The 17,133-nt window shown below is 47.2% G+C and overlaps 1 protein-coding gene across 1 annotated transcript; it reads left to right on the top strand.

The window, feature by feature from the left end:
• The first annotated feature begins 929 nt into the window (after nucleotides 1-929).
• Nucleotides 930-11,762, top strand: LOC109782576 (calcium-dependent protein kinase 29-like). Its single transcript, XM_020341199.2, has 8 exons — nucleotides 930-1,484; nucleotides 1,922-2,045; nucleotides 2,128-2,271; nucleotides 2,363-2,515; nucleotides 2,599-2,714; nucleotides 2,811-2,978; nucleotides 3,210-3,431; nucleotides 11,315-11,762. The coding sequence occupies exons 1-8, from the start codon at nucleotides 930-932 to the stop codon at nucleotides 11,504-11,506; spliced, it is 1,674 nt and encodes a 557-aa protein (XP_020196788.1). The 3' UTR covers nucleotides 11,507-11,762.
• The last annotated feature ends 5,371 nt before the right edge of the window (nucleotides 11,763-17,133 follow it).

Raw genomic sequence — 17,133 nt, 5'->3', positions numbered from 1 at the left:
TTTGTTCATCTACCTCTCCCCTTGGAGATCAGACCTCCTAGGAGAAGATGCACAAGTGGATATCAAGACCTCCTCCCCTCGGGTTGGATAAGACTATCATCAAGACCTTATCTCATTTTTATTTGAGAAGAACCTTTACCTTTGCGCTTGATTCCCTTGATTGTTCATGTTATTTTTGTGGATCTCATGTGTGTTATTCTAGTGGATGTTTGATTTGGTTTGTTTGAGTGCTTCCGCTTTGTGTTCTTGTAGTTCTTCCCATTTTCCCCTCTAAGTGTGAAGAAGATCAGCACTTAGGGTTGCACCCTACAATAGCTGGTGCGGGGAGCGGGCCGCTAGGGATGCGAGGAGCTACTTGCAGAGCGCTTGCCGGTAGGACGGAGGAGGTGGGGCGGAGGGGCTCGTAGATCTGGAGGAGGCGGGGCTGGAGTCCATCCATATAAGCTCACGGGCCCCCTCACCGGTGGGGGAGGGGAGGCCATCAGGGAGCGGTGGTCGCCGGCGCCGGAGTGGCGCCCGTCGAGGCTATTGGTGGTCGTCGGTGCCGTAGTGGCCACGAGCGAGTTTTGGCGTGGGAGCTTAGCATGTTTTGGGCGGTTAAATAATAATATATTGAAGGTCCGTGGAATTCTTATGCTCCTAGAATAAGTACGGTAGATAATGACAAAGCCAAAAATAGTAAAACCACGGCTAAGAAGTCGGGAGAAAAGTGGGACTCCCTCTCTCTCAAAACCAACCACCTCCTAGGATCATTTCCCCTCCATCTCTCTCCTCCTCTCCTTGCCTAGCTAGAGGGAGAGGAAGAGAGAGATCGGCCACAACTCATCCATTCCATCCATCGATCGTAGCCAGGTGCACATTCCCTGCCGGAAGCTAGCACGCACCCTTTCCTGCCCAACGACGTACCTCGTGACGCCGCGCAAGCGGTCATGGGCAACTGCTGTGTTGCCCGGCCATCTTTCAAGCGGCGTGGCGGTGGCTCTCCCAAGCAACGCGGCGGACGCCTTGGAGGCGCCAACCTCCGGTGCCTCTCCACGGTGTCCTCAGTCACTGACACCCCGCGTGCCACGGCCCAGCCGCCTGTAACCGTGCTTGGAAAGGGCCTGGCCGCGGCCGACAACAGCGAGGAGCTCCTCCGGCGGTACCAGCTTGGCGAGGAGCTGGGGCGCGGCGAGTTTGGGGTGACGCGATGGTGCATGGACGTGGCAACGGGAGAGAAGCTCGCGTGCAAGTCGATCAGCAAGCGGAAGCTCCGGAGCAGCGTCGACATCGAGGACGTGCGGCGCGAGGTAGCCATCATGCGGTCGCTGCCCTCGCATGTAAACGTCGTGCGGCTCCGTGAGGCGTTCGAGGACGGCGACTCCGTGCACCTGGTCATGGAGGTGTGCGAGGGGGGCGAGCTCTTTGACCGCATCGTCGTGCGCGGTCACTACACCGAGCGTGCTGCCGCCGCTGTCATGCGCACTATCATGGAGGTCGTGCAGGTACGTCGTACTAGGTATAATTCTTCGTTTGTTTTTGGCTAGTTTGTTTATTAACTGGTCTGGTTGTAAGTACATGAAACACAATGAAGACAGATTCAAATTTTTTTTGAGGCAAGATTCAAATGGTCAAGACAGAATCAGATGGTCAAGAGAATTTAACGCTGAAGCACACGGCGTTGTACACATAAGTTTCGACGGTTCCGGGTATTGCAAACATTACCCACGTAACAGAATTTAGCATCCCAAAATTAAAATGCACAAATATCATTAAAAAAATACGTGCTATGTGGTTCAAGATGTATATACTATAAACGTTTATCTACATGACTAAGGACTCAGCTCTGAATGTGTAACCATCTTTCAGAATATACAATACTAACATATTTCGATAGTGCGCATGACCTCCATGAGAGGCTGAAACACAACACTTTTTGCAGCATTGCCACCAGAACGGTGTTATGCACCGTGACCTTAAACCTGAGAATTTCTTGTACGCCACTGCATCTGAGAGCTCCCCTCTCAAGGTTATCGACTTCGGACTCTCCGTGTGCTTCAAGCCAGGTATAAACTTCTGAGCTTCTAATACGATTTATACATATCACAAACATGGAACATGATTTTTCTAGTTATGTGCGGTCCTCAGGTGAAAGATTCAGTGAGATCGTCGGATCTCCCTATTACATGGCGCCTGAAGTCCTGAAGAGAAACTATGGACAGGAAATCGACATCTGGAGTGCAGGCGTCATATTGTATATCTTGCTATGTGGTGTCCCTCCATTTTGGGCCGGTAAGTTCGTACTCCTGGAATCTGATATAGAACTCCGATATTGTGTTCATGCTCACAAACTGATCAGGTTCAGCTTTCATCTTTTTTGTAGAAACGGACGAAGGGATTGCGCAGGCCATCATCCGATCACGCATCGACTTCGAGCGCGAGCCTTGGCCGAAGGTGTCAGACAACGCCAAGGATCTTGTTAGCAGGATGCTTGAAAACAACCCTTATGCCAGATTGACGGCTCAACAAGTTTTAGGTCAGTAGATCTTACAATTCCTTCCACTTCTCTGAGATGATCAGCATGTATCTAACAATGGTTTACCAACTTCGAGAATGAAGAGCATCCATGGATACAGAATTCCACCGCTGCTCCAAACATTCCTCTTGGTGAAGCAGTAAGGTCAAGGCTAAAGCAATTCACTGTCATGAACAAGTTCAAGAAGAAGGCCTTGCTTGTGAGCTGACAAATAATCATTTTTCCTAACTATTATTTTATGGGACTATAGATTTTGATGAACATATATATGCTGAATTATGTGTCTATTGGCCAGGTGGTGGCGGAATACTTGCCTGCTGAAGAGCTGGAGGCAATCACAGAACTGTTCCACATGCTGGACACTAACAAGGATGGGCACCTGACAATTGAGGAGCTTAGAAAAGGTCTACAAATGATAGGGAACAATGTCCATGATACAGATGTGGATATGCTCATGGAAGCTGTGAGATCCTGCACATTCACTAGTACCAAAATATTTCTAAAGCATTTTCGAATGCGGACATTGGGGAGTTGTTCTTAATCTATCTTGGTGTTTCAGAATTCTGACTTATGTGACCCCTACCATATCATTGAACTATTAAACAATGACCACCAGTTGCTCCATAATTCATAGAGCTTACAATTTGGTAAACTAAACTTTAAAGATTAACAATTTTGAGTTTTTAATCATTAGGTAGACTTAGATGGAAATGGCACCTTGGACTGCAAGGAGTTTGTCACGGTCTCCATTCACCTGAAGAAAATCCGCAGCGAAGAACACCTCCCCAAGGTGTTCAACTACTTCGACAAGAACATGAGCGGGTTCATCGAGATGGAAGAGCTCAAGGAAGCGCTATCCCCAAGAGGCGACCAGAAGGCCATCGAGGACATCATCTTCGACGTTGACATTGACAAGGTTAGCAAGCTCACTATCAAGTATCAACACCTCCAGAAACAGGAGAACGCAAAAAGACGCTTTGGGTTCCTCCGGGTCGCTCCTCAAGACGACACGGCAGGCAAAAACTCTAGCCGCAGCAACCAGCCGCAACCTCCTCTCGTGCGCTGCGCAGGAGACGCGCTGGATGCGGCGACGGTTGTCCGGGTTGGCAGATGCGGGGACGGCATGGTCGGAGCTCGCAAGGAAACAGGCCGGTCACCGGTGGTCTTTGGAGCGGCGGAGTTGCGGAGTAGTGCGCTTGGCCACGACAACTTGCTGTGGAGGCGGGCGACGGTGGTTGGGCGGCGGGATATGGGCCGCATACAACGGCGTGCGCACCGGATCTGGCGTCCTTGGCGGCGGCGCCGCGCTTGATCGGTTGTTCCCGGCGCCTCTTGCCTCCATGGCCACGTTCTTCACTGGCCTGGCGGCAAACTGAAGTCGTGGATCTGGAACGGGTCTCCCTTGTTCGCATAGACTAGCCGCAATGGATTAACTTGCACCAGGAACATACACAACATTCTAGGTTTTATTACTACATCTATAGTGGGAAATACTCCGTAATATATTATGTGAGATCATGCAAAGCTTCCTTTATTAAGATATATAGACTGGTTTTGTCTTATATATGTAATGTTACCCATAGTATGAGTAACTAGCTATGTTACCCAATTCATCTCTCTCCTTATTAAATTATTGTCACATAAGCAAATTTGCTAAATTGGACTCTATTTAACTGCTGAAGTTACTCCCACTATAGCTAGTCTAACCCAGTCGGGCCGGCTGGGTGATGGCGTGGTCCTGTGCCGCGGTCGGTTTGAACATGCCACTGTGAGGTTTGCGGGTGCCATTGGTCTTGTCTAATGGAAGGTGGATGCTGGGTTACTGTGGCGGCGACTCCATGCAGTTGGAAGAGAGACAGTGTTTTATTTATTTATTAGGTAATGGACAACTGCGCCCATTTATCCATTCACAATTGCACACTTCATCTAACAATATAACATCATTTTGCAAGCTAGTAGTTCATTACAGATATTGATCTTGATTACATCAGGGAACTCATTAAACCATCAGGACCAAACATCATGCTCTGCCGATTTGGCCAGAACATGTGCTGCCTCATTATAAGAACGATTGACAGGGATAAAAGTACAAGATACAAACTTTGTGACACATTTTCTAATATCATGGACTATAGCTCTAATACCTATTACAACGTAAACCCTTGATCTTTTTAAAATGTCTTTGAGTTTATTCGGAAAAAGCACAGTGGAAGGCATCTACCCAGAGCCCTCCTATGGGCACTTTGCTTAAAGTGTCTGAGTAGCCTTGAACCAAAATTTTCATTGTTGATCAATGATAGGCAATCAGATGCTATCATGATCTTCCTTATACTAGTGTTATTGGCAAGGATTATGACTTGACGAAGTGACATGGCTTGTGCTACTACAGAAAATTGAACTCTTTCAAAGTAAACTCTATTCGCCACATGCACCCTTCCCTGGTGATCACGTATCACCACACCAAAGCTCGTTGTGCAGTAAGTTCATTGCATCCATCGACCCATCCAATGGGAGATGGTGCATGCGTTGCTTGCGTGGCGGTAGATGCTACTTGGGTGCAATGATGTCGACATGTCATGTTGGGCCCGCCCTTTTAGCTGGCTTGCCAGGCCGACAGTACATGCCCCTTTTTATAAAAGGTCCTACATGGGTTGAGTAGTTCCAGGCCTTCACGTGGCTGGGACGTGACGTGTCGGGCCTTGCCACCCATAGGCCCGGTTTGGCTAGAAAGTCAGGGCCTAGATCATAGTGTGATGGTCATGGGCTCCACTTAGAGCATCGATGACCAGACATGACAAATCCGAGTATCTACTAACCCCCTAAATGTCTGTGTGACGCCCCCGATTTGACCGTACACTAATCATGCACGCGAATGTGTACGATCAAGATCAGGGACTCACGGGAAGATAGCACAACACAACTCTACAACATAAATAAGTCATACAAGCATCATAATACAAGCCAGGGGCCTCGAGGGCTCGAATACAAGTGCTCGATCATAGACGAGTCAGCGGAAGCAACAATATCTGAGTACAGACATAAGTTAAACAAGTTTGCCTTAAGAAGGCTAGCACAAAAGCAGCAACGATCGAAAAGGCAAGGCCTCCTGCCTGGGACCTCCTAACTACTCCTCGAAGCCGAACTCAATGTAGAATCATCCTCGGGATCTCTAGCTCCTGGACTCCAGCATCTGGTTGCGACAACCAGGTACAGGAAGGGGAAAAGAGGGAGAAAAGCAACCGTGAGTACTCATCCAAAGTACTCGCAGGCAAGGAGCTACACTACATATGCATGGGTATATGTGTAAGGGCCATATCGGTGGACTGAACTGCAGAATGCCAGAATAAGAGGGGGATAGCTAATCCTGTCGAAGACTACGCTTCTGGCCACCTCCATCTTGCAGCATGTAGAAGAGAGTAGATGGTAAGTTCACCAAGTAGCATCGCATAGCATAATCCTACCCGGCGATCCCCTCCTCGTCGCCCTGTTAGAGAGCGATCACCGGGTTATATCTGGCACTTGGAAGGGTGTGTTTTATTAAGTATCCAGTTCTAGTTGTCATAAGGTCAAGGTACAACTACGGGTCGTCCTTTTACCGAGGGACACGGCTATTCGAATAGATAAACTTCCCTGCAGGGGTGCACCACATAACCCAACACGCTCGATCGCATTTGGCCGGACACACTTTTCTGGGTCATGCCCGGCCTCATAAGATCAACACGTCGCAGCCCCACCTAGGCTCAACCGAGAGGTCAGCACGCCGGTCTAAATCCTATGCGCGTAGGGGTCTGGGCCCATCGCCCATTGCACACCTGCATGTTGCGAGGGCGGCCGGAAGCAGACCTAGCCTAGCAGGCGTTCCAGTCCAATCCGGAGCGCGCCGCTCCGTCGCTGACGTCAAGAAGAGCTTCGGCTGATACCACGACGTCGAGTGCCCATAACTGTTCCCGCGTAGCTGGTTAGTGCGTATAGACCAAATGGTCAGACTCAGATCAAATACCAAGAACTCGTTAAGCGTGTTAAGTATCCGCGAACGCCGACTAGGGCCAGGCCCACCTCTCTCCTAGGTGGTCTCAACCTGCCCTGTCGCTCCGCCATAAAGTAACAGTCGGGGGCCGTCAGGAACCCAGGCCCACCTCTACCGGGATGGAGCCACCTGTCCTTTCAGCCCCCTCATCAGAATCACTTGCGGGTACTCAACGAGCCGACCCGACTTTAGTCACCACATGTGTCATGTATATAAAGTATATAGTATATACCCGTGATCACCTCCCGAAGTGATCACGGCCCAGTAGTATAGCAGGGCAGACGGACAAGAGTGTAGGGCCGCTGATGGAGCACTAGCATCCTATACTAAGCAGTAGGATAGCAGGTAAGGGTAACAACGGTAGCAACAATGACAGGCTATGCAACAGAATAGGATTAACCGAAATCAGTAACATGCTACATTACTCTAATGCAAGCAGTATAGAGAAGAAAAGGCGATATCTGGTGATCAAGGGGGGCTTGCCTGGTTGCTCTGGCAAGTAGGAGGGGTCGTCTTCGATGTAGTCGAACACACGAACATCGGCAGCGGTCTCGAAGTCTACCGGAAAGAAGTAACGGAGGGGGAACACAATAAATAATAGAGCAATCAAATATAACACAAAGCAAGACGCGGCGATACGTTGTGCTAGGGGTGACCTAACGTAGGGATAGGTGATACCGGCGAAAGGGGAAACATCCGGGAAAGTATCCCCGGTGTTTCGCGTTTTCGGACAGATGAACCGGAGGTGAAATGTTAACGGTTTGCTATGCTACAGATGTGTGGCGGGCGAACAGGCTGCGTATCCGGATTCGTCTCGTCGTTCTGAGCAACTTTCATGTAGAAAGTATTTTCATCTAAGCTACGATTTATTTTATATGATTTTCTAAAGATTTAATCATTTTCTGATTTTAATTATTTATTTAAATCCAACATTATCCAGAATAGTGCACGCTGATGTCAGCATGACATCAGCAGTCAACAGGGAGTTGACTGGTCAACTAACGTGTGGGTCCCGTTCGTCATTGACTGTTTAGTCTAATTAGGGTTTAACTAATCTAATTACTATTTAATTAAACTAACTAGTTAATTAGATTAATTAAATATGATTAATTAACTTAATTAATTAATTAATTATTTTAATTATTATTATTTATTTTTATATTCATTTTTCTTAAAACGTTCTGGGCTGCGGGCCCCGGCTGTCAATGGCCAATGGGCCACTGGAACGGGCGCGCTGGTTCGGGCGAAACCGGGTGACGGGCGCCAGCCCATCGGGGCCCTTGCCCAGGCCAGCAGCAGGGCGCCGGCGGCCAAGGGCGGCGCTAGGCGTGGCCGCGGCCGGTGCGAGGAGTAAGGCAGGCGCGGCGGTTGCCGAGGTCGGGCGCGGGTGGAGGTGGCCGCGGACGGCTGTGGCGGGGCGCCGAGCATGCATCGGGGCGGGGGGGCTCGCGCAGGCGCAAGTGGGCGCACGCGGGGTGCAGCAGGACGGTGGTGGTCGCGAGCGAGCGGCGTAGAGGCTGGGGCGCGAGGCATCTGCGGGCGTGGCCTGTGGTGCGGGTCGCCGCGGAGGGGTCTGCGCGGGCGAGGACTTGGCGCGGGTGAGCGCGCACTAGCGCGGCGCGGTGTACGACGAAGCGCGACCGGAGCGAGGTGACCGGACGGGTCGGCAGGGGCGCGTGTGCAAGGGAGGCACAAAGGAGGAGAGGGGGAGGTTCGCTCACCCCCATTGCAGGGGTACTCCGGCGAGGCTTGATGCCGCCGACGAGGTAGCGGTGGGGAGGCAAGGCAACGGCGGCGGGCGGCGTCGGGGATGTGCGCCGGCGTCGGGGGGGGGGGGCAGGGCGTCGATTGCCCCCGACCGGATCCACGCAGGAGGGAGCGTTGAGGAGGCGGGCGATGCGGGGCAGCACCGAGCGATGTCGGCGAAGTGGCAGCGGGGTCAGCGCGGCGGCAGTCGAGGCGGTTGCCGGGGGCGCCCGCCCCCGATCCAGATCATGGAGGAGTGGGGGATCGTGGGTGGGGAAGTGGGGATTTAGGGTTACGGGGGAGGGAGAGGTGGCCTTGTAGGCTAGAGAGGGGGTGCGGTTGGGCCGGTTGGCTAGCTGGGCCGCACGGCCTACTGGGCCAAGGCCCAGTCGGGAGGGGGGTTGTTTTCCTTTTATTCTTTTGTTTTCTTTTTATTTTAGTAATTTTACTTTATTGTTTTATCTTTATGCTCATTTAATTTTGTTTTACAAAATATATACAGAAGCACCTAAATTAGTGTGACTAGTTTTACCACTGCCACAAAAAGTCCACACCTAATTAAAATAGTTTAATACTCTATAAATTATGGAAGGCATTTATTTAAATGTTTAAGCTACTGTTTTAGTTATTTTAGAGCCTTTAAACACTTTATCAAAGTTTGGTTTCTCCCCCACAATTACCTATGCAATATTTGGATTACTCCGAACATTTTAGTTTTAATATTTGAAAACTTTTATTGTTTGCCTCTATTTTAAATTTGAATTTGAATCGGTTTCGAACTAACGCGAGATTAGCGACAGTAACGGAGGTGACGTGGCGTTATTAGCAGAGGTTACTGTAGCTTGATTATCCGGGCGTCACAGTCTGTGAACGCGCTCGCAGGCAGCCCCGGTCTGCCCCTGGTTTTTTCGTCATCCTAATCACTACCCCTATTTACAAACTCTCAACCCCATACTAACCATCCAATGTTCATTTTATCATATGTAGTACATGTTACATGAAGCAAACAAGCTAAAGACAAACAAACTACCCTAATCTACTCGTCATCGTCGGAGATGTCGGAACTGCCTCGTGGTCATTGGTGGCGCAACAAAGCTCTAGTGCCCTCTTCCTCATCGTCAAGGTCCGTGAAGAGCCGCTCCTGCCACAAGTCAGCCATGTGGATACGATGGCGGTTTGCCTCCACCTCTTAATCGGACTAGATCTAGTCAAGGATGGCGGTTTTGCTCAGCCCTGAACTATAGTACCACCTCCATGGCTTGGGTGTGTTGGAACTTCACCTCCTAGTCCTCCATGCCGAATCCCTTGAGCTCAACCTCCATTCCCGGTGCCTCATCTGCCTCCTCCTCCATGTCTTTTGGTGCATCCCCCTTTGGTATCTCCTCCTGCCCCACCATAATTTGAGTGGCACGACGTGCCTCCTCGTCACGACACTATTCGGTGCCGCACATCTGGGCGGCGCTCAAGGTATGACCAGCTTGTAGTAGGTTATTTTCACTCTATCTTTGCCATAGGGAGGTCCAAGCGAAAGCAGACGGAAGGAGTGCTGGTTACGCGGACAGAAATGAGTTGAGGAAAATAGGGGCGTCTAGGGTTTCCCTCATTGGTCGGCTTAAATACCCGACTTCGGTACCTCGGGTTATGAGAAAGAGCAACGTCATGAATGTGTTCTCACAAAATCAGAGCAGGAAGCTGGCAGACCGATGGGTTTTCACGCGGGTCCCACCCGTTGGACCGATGTGGTCACTGTGTCTGAGCATCCCCATATCCGCACAACATATGGGATGGGTATGAGGGTTGATAGACAGCTTGGACGGAGCTGGGTTTGGGGAGTCCGGTTGCATGGAGATTCTCTATCTGGATTGTTTGCCCAGATGTTTAGGGAGGGAAGTGGTTGGTCCGATTAACCTATTTGTGGCACCAATTTTGTATTTCAAACCAGCTCATATAGTACAACTATTGTTATTGTTTTCAGGTTTCATATAAAAATAATTTTTTTTGTGCTAGTTAGGATGGTCACAAAACTAATTACAGTACAAGAATAGGGTATAATGAGATTTCAAAAAAAGAGCTAAAAATGCATGTGTATGGGTAATCTCACCATCTCATACTGAAGAGGTCGTCACAACAACCTATCCAATTCCCGTCCTTCCAACCAAACAATAAAAAGTTCTTATCCAACATATCAAATCCCACCCAACCCATCAAAATAACGTGGCTATCCCTAACCAAATGGCTGGAGATATCCTCATCCAACCTAGCCTTGCCCTCAAACCAAACACCCCCTTAGTCGCTCGGTGCACCTTGAGCTACGTCACAGTCATGTCATGTGGCATTCCAGCCTCTTGTAAGTGCTAGATGTTGGGATGGTGGTCTAGAAGGAGGTTTCGGGTGGCTTCGTTGGGCATGGCAGCATGGTGAATGTCGATTTGGCGGCATCAGGTTGCCCTTGTCTTGAGAACGTCGAAGGTTCCGTGCAACACATGGTCCTACAGGTGCTCTCTCTTCGCTGCCAGAGTCACAGTGGCTCGTCTCTGCTCCTCCCATAGGAGTTGTGGTTCTCTTCACTTTCCACGACGTTGATGGTTGTGAGGTGGTGGTGCGGTGCCTGGTGTGCGGTGTTCTGTGATTCCTGGAAAGCCTGTTGGGGTCTTGGTCCCCCTCATCGGGTTTGTCAAGCCATATATGACTAGTTCGATGGAGGGCCGTCGATGGTATGATTTTGGGGGATCATGCTTTGTCGGCAGTCATTGATAATTCGGTCATGCTCGCTGACGTATTTGTGCTTGTGTTTCACTGTTTTGTATAGCCAATTGGGGCTTCGTGCACTTTGGATCTGGTTTTCCCTTGGTATTCTCTAATTAACAAGACAATTATATTCTTCTAAATGAATAGTCATAACTCTTGTTAGTTTACCCCCCCCCCCCAAAAAAAACATCATGTCAATCATCAGAAACCAGAATGGCTAGGAAAATAGTTCAACAAGTATATCAGCTAACTCAACTAGTTCAACATGTGTACTACAGGATGGCAAGATAAGCTACGAGGAGTTCGAGTTGATGATGAAAGCTGGAGTGGACTGGAGGAACGCATCACGACAGTACTCAAGAGCAGTTTTCAATACTCTCAGCCGCAAGATGTTCAAGGACGTGTCCCTAAAGCTTGATCCCAGCAGCCCGCTTGGTGGTGCTGGGAAAGAACAACATGACATTAGCTGAGAAAAGTGTGACTCCACTTGCATGATCGTTTGTAACACACACACACACACACTCACTCACACACACACATAGAGAGAGAGAGTTCGTGTAATAAGTGTATCTCTTTTCCTTGATCATGTAGAGGTCACCGCATTTTTTGACGCAAAGCGATCATGGAGGTCATTAACCCTGATTGTCTAAAATGTGGGTGTCAAACAACTGTCAGAAATACTTGTATTGTACATGCCTCCACGAGACCATGTCATCTGTTTTATTACTAGATGACCCGTTGCGCCCATGGCACAAAAAGCGAAAACGAGCCGGGTATTCAAACCATGCATATGATATTGATTTAGAATCAACTTAACAGATACTTATATTCCATTACATGGTAGCTTGATAGCTTAAAGACTTAAAAGAAAGTATTGAGATCACTTGAGAATAGCAGACATTAGTATAGTGCATTGCCTGAGTATTGTATCTGCTGCCAATAGGAAAGACTTAGGAGGTAGAGCCACTACATGTCCCATAAGTATTGAACATAATTTCATCGTCGAAGCAACTTTACAGGCGTGTTTGGTGAGTTATTGCGAGCGAAAGCAAAAATGACTTCCATATCACTAAACTCATCGTCTAGGTCCCAATGATATAATTGTTTATTTTCTATAGAATGTCTTCTGATTGCAAAGTCGTACTTAGTAATACAGAAGGTTCGGCCAACTGGGGTCTACTACATGGAAAACAGAGAACCTACTCCATTACATGACAACCATGAAGGAAATAAATCTTTAATGTGAGCAAATCACTAAAGAGAAAAGCTTGTGGACACAAGCAACCTGTTACTGATACGTCTCCATCGTATCTAATTTTCCTAACACTTTTGCTCTTGTTTTGGACTCTAATTTGCATGATTTGAATGAAACTAACCAGGACTGACGTTGTTTTCAGCAGAATTGCTATGGTGTTGTTTTTGTGCAGAAATCAAAGTTCTCGGATTGACCTGAAAATTTACGGAGAATTTTTATGGAATATATAAGAAATAATGGTGGAAAATATATCAAAGGGGGCCCACCCAGGAGCCACAAGCTCAGGGGGCATGCCCACCCCCTAGGGCGTGCCCTACAAGCTTGTGGGCCCGCTGGACCTCCGGCAACCCTAACTCCAACTCCATATATCATTGGTACCGTTACGTCCTATACAAATGTTTTTTACCCCCTTCCCTGACAGAGTTTTAAACCATCGCCTCATCAGTGTGTGCGATAGGGGGGTCCTTCCCACACGACCCAGAAACCGTCAAGGATAGGTGAGCAGTTACTGACGATTACCATAGAATAAACATATGAGAAGTCGCGCCTGTCCCACACGTTACATCTCGAGTTACGTTTCTGATCAGAGAGACATCCGAAACGATTACGTCGCTATAGTTGTGTGGAAAAGGTGGATATCACAAACATTTGATCTACCGATGCATTTGCGATGGGTACGTTATCGCACACAGTTCATAAATGTAAAGTGTGTGCGGTGCCTCTACTATCACCAACGTGTCCATTTTCATAACGGTGTGCTATAGGTATTCCTATCACACACGGGCTTCATATATGCATCGTCTTCTTTTTGTGCAATATTACACACGCATACAATTTTGAAATGTTTTCTATATTACCATGAATAGCACACGCATATGAGAGGAAACCGTGTGTGCGTCCGTCGACCATGGCAAACGTTTCACATCAAAGAATCGTTTGTTCTCTACTTGTCCATCACACATGTTGTTTTCTTTCTAATCGTGTGTACATTATTTTTTTCGCTCCTGTTTAATTTTATTTGTGCCTGTAATTTATTATTTGAATCGGAATTCTTGAAATATGAAACGTGGTATTCAGATTCTAAGCACAATGGTTCAACAACCAATCCATAAATAAAATTCTTAGTACAATATGTTCAGTAATTACAGGATTAGGCAGCAATTAACTATGATGAACCACAATATTTAGAGGCGGTAAAGGTGAAGAGACAAGTGTAAAGCATTTCAGATGCCGATGTTGTTGAAGAAGCGGAATGCCCAAAATGTGCCCTCCTGCATGTCATAGGCACGGACAACTTTTGACCATCCCCTTGTGACGATCGCCGCCCATCCTTCACCGCCTTCAGGAAGACTTCTAGACCATTATCCTGATAGTATGAATTATATACGTTAACCTTACTTGCCTCCACTCAGGTCATGTAGATTGCAAGGTAATCATTAGTAAATTGCTTCGAAAACCACTGAAAAGAGAAAACTTTCAGATACCCATGCCTAATAGAGTAACTCGTTGTGGGAAGGGGGAATAGGCAACACATTACTTACCATCCCAAAGTTCACCGTTGTCTTGTACAAAGTGTAAATAAAGAGCTTAATTCCCATCACCCATCTCTTTCCCCTAACAATCTTTATTAGTTTCCTTACGTGATGCTTGTTCACGAATATCTCATTGCCCCATACGCACAAGGGATCGAAGCGTGGATCAGTACTTCTGATATATGTACCTACAGGCAACGAGTAATTGTTAGAAGCTAAACTGTGATTCCACAAATGGTGTAAAATACAACTACCTCCATTCCTAAGTACAAGTATTTTGTAGAGATTTCAATATGAACTACATACGGTTGTATATAGACATAGTTTAGATTAGAATATAGATTCACTCATTTTTTCCGTGTGTAAGTACATGGAAAGGCAATGTTAACTACAACAGGGCTAACATCCACCAAAAATAGCAAATGGTAATAAAACGATAGCATCTGTAGTGATATCTTCATTACGAAAGAGTAGCACGGTATCAAAGGGACAAATTAAAAAATGGATAGAATTGTTTACTATAGCAGGCACGTTTCACTATAGACAACCTAGCATAGCCATTGAAACTAGTACTGATAAAAATAAAATTGACAGAGTTAAACATCGCAAGGCAGGTGCTGCTAGAGCAGAGAATGACCCTGTTGTCTATAAAAAGGTAGGGAAAATAGATAAGACAGGTTAGGCGTGTTTACTACAACATGCTTAATACATCAACCGTACAAAGCATGGCCATTGCAACTGGTACTGGTAAGATTCAACTAGCGAGTTCATACTTGGTAAGTCCTGAGGGGTAGTTGTGTGGGCACTTGATATGGGCAAGAGCCCTCCCCAAGTTGGCCACAGCAGAGGCGAGGTGTTCCTCCGGGTCGAAGCATGGATCAGTGCCACTGACATGTGTACCTACAAGAAGCAAGTAATGTTAGAAGCTACACTACAATTGCACAAATGATGTAAAATACTCTAAGACATGGGATGCAGCTAACCTCGACGACAAACAATATCGCCCTTATTGTCTTACGTACGTACATGGAAAGGCATGTTAACTACAATAGGGTTAGCATCCACAAAAAATAGCAAATGAAAATAAAACGAAAGCATCTCTGGTATATCTTCATTGCAGAGAGTAGGACGGTAGCAAAGGGACAAATTAAAAAATTGGATACAACTGTTAACTACAACAGGCTTAACAAGATCCTAAGTCATGTTTTGTAAGTTTGTAGCTGCTATTGGTGAAATTGAGCTGGAAAATTCATACTTGAACATCACACAGTGTGCGGTACTGAAAATAACAAGGCTCGTTTAACTATTGGAACCCTAGTATAGCCATTGAAACTGGTACTGATAAAAATGCAATTGATAGAGTTAAACAACGCAAGGCAAGTGCCGCCAGAACAGAGAATGGCCCAGTTGTCTATAAAAAGGAAGGGAAAATAGCTAAGACGTGTTAGGCCTGTTTACTACAACATGCTTAATACATCAACCATACAAAACATAGCCATTACAACTGGTTTTGGTAAGATTGAACTGGTCAGTTCATACGTGGTAAGTCTTGAGGGGTAGTTGTTGGGGCACTTCATCTTGGCCAGAGCCTGTCACAAGTCAGCGGCGGCGGAGGGGAGGTGTTCCTCCGGGTCGAAGCATGGATCAGTCACTACAAGAAATATGTCAACTTGTGACCTTCTGGCAGTGACCCTGGAAGAAATGGTCGTAAATCTATGACCATTTGAGAGCAATTGGTCGCAAGCTGTTCGAGGGGCTCGAAACCCTAAACCCTTACGACCATTTTGGTCAGAAAAGTCATAATTTCATTAGAGGAAATGTTCGTAAACAGACAACATTGTCCATTGCCTCACTCCTAGCTGATAACGACCAATATAAATGGTCATTACAGTTGAGTTCGAATGCATTAGGATGATTAGGCAGCCACCTCAGCAACCTCACTTATGTGTCATTGTTTAGGTGTCATTTTTGCTTACATGTCTATATTCAACAGATAGGCGGGGCCCATTTGAGAGCATGTGGGCACACACTCACAGGCGGGACCCATTTGACAGGCGGGGACAAGTGCTTAATTCGCCCAAAAAAGATTCATGAGCGGGGACTCGAACCCACGACCGAGCGCTTTACTCGCTTGTTCGCTACCACTACGCTAGAGAGGGACTATCGATTCATTATCGAATTTTTCCTTATATCAAAGAAAACAACGGCCGTCTCGTATCAAACATAACACACACACAGACGGGATAGAGCCAACACTTAGCAGAAATTTCCCCATCTCATTTTCTAGGTTGTCGGCAGGCGGCGGGTGAAAGCAACCGGCAGGGGCGGCGGGCAAAAGCAACCGGCGAGGGCAGCAGACAAGGGCGGGGCCAGCGGCTGAAGTGACCAATAGGGGCAGCTCGCCTTGCCCATGATAGGAACGGCGACCTCGCCCACGGCCTCGGCGCTCGCCTGTCCACGATAGTAGCGGCTCGCCGAGCATGGGGGACTCCTCTCCCCCTCTCCACCGCAAGCACACCTACTGGTATGCACCCCTCTCCCCCTCTCATCTCCTTGCCTCAGATTTGCCTATGTTGCGCCTGCTGCTGAAAACTAGCTAGTTTTTGAACACTGGCTGAGGGGAAGGGGTGAAAGAGAGAGATAATTTGAGTTTTTATCTTACCGTGTGATGAACACTAGCTAGTATTGTTATTTCCTTTTGAAATGGAAAGGAAAGGGGAAGGAGGAGATTCAATATGTTGAGGGGCTTAATTTGAAATGCGGTCTAGTGTAGCATAATTTGAGTGAGAATCCATCAGCTGCAACTGGAGCTCAATCTGATGGATGGATGCTACAGCTTGCTTCATAAGATGGATGCAGTTGGAGCTTAATATCTTTGTGGATCTCCTCTTTACAGGAACCACATGTGTTTCTTAGTGCAGCTCTGCCTGATCTATGTTAGGTTTTACAAGTTTTTGTTAGCTTTTCTTTTCTCCCATGTGAAATATGTATTTCCTTCGAAAAAATATGTATTTCCTATGAACTGCTTTTTATTGCTCCCATGTGAAATCAGTAAACCATGTGAACTGGACTAAAGTAGTGAGAAATTGGAATACCTCAATGTTGGGTGCCTACCTTATCTTCTGGTAGTTATCATATAAAGTTAGGCAATTAGCATATAAAGTTGGGTGCCTACCTTATTTTCTGGATTTTTAGCTGCCATTACTGCCATCCATTTTCATTAATTAATGCTGATGCACATAGATTGATTTGCTAAGTTGCAGCAATTTGTTGTCTTTGGCAGATGGACAGAAGCTGGATTAGAAAAGGA

This window comes from Aegilops tauschii, chromosome 5, assembly GCF_002575655.3.
Source record: "Aegilops tauschii subsp. strangulata cultivar AL8/78 chromosome 5, Aet v6.0, whole genome shotgun sequence".
NCBI lineage: Eukaryota > Viridiplantae > Streptophyta > Magnoliopsida > Poales > Poaceae > Aegilops > Aegilops tauschii.
The sequence above is the reverse complement of the archived record's forward strand: the minus strand, read 5'-3'. Positions and strand labels throughout refer to the sequence as shown.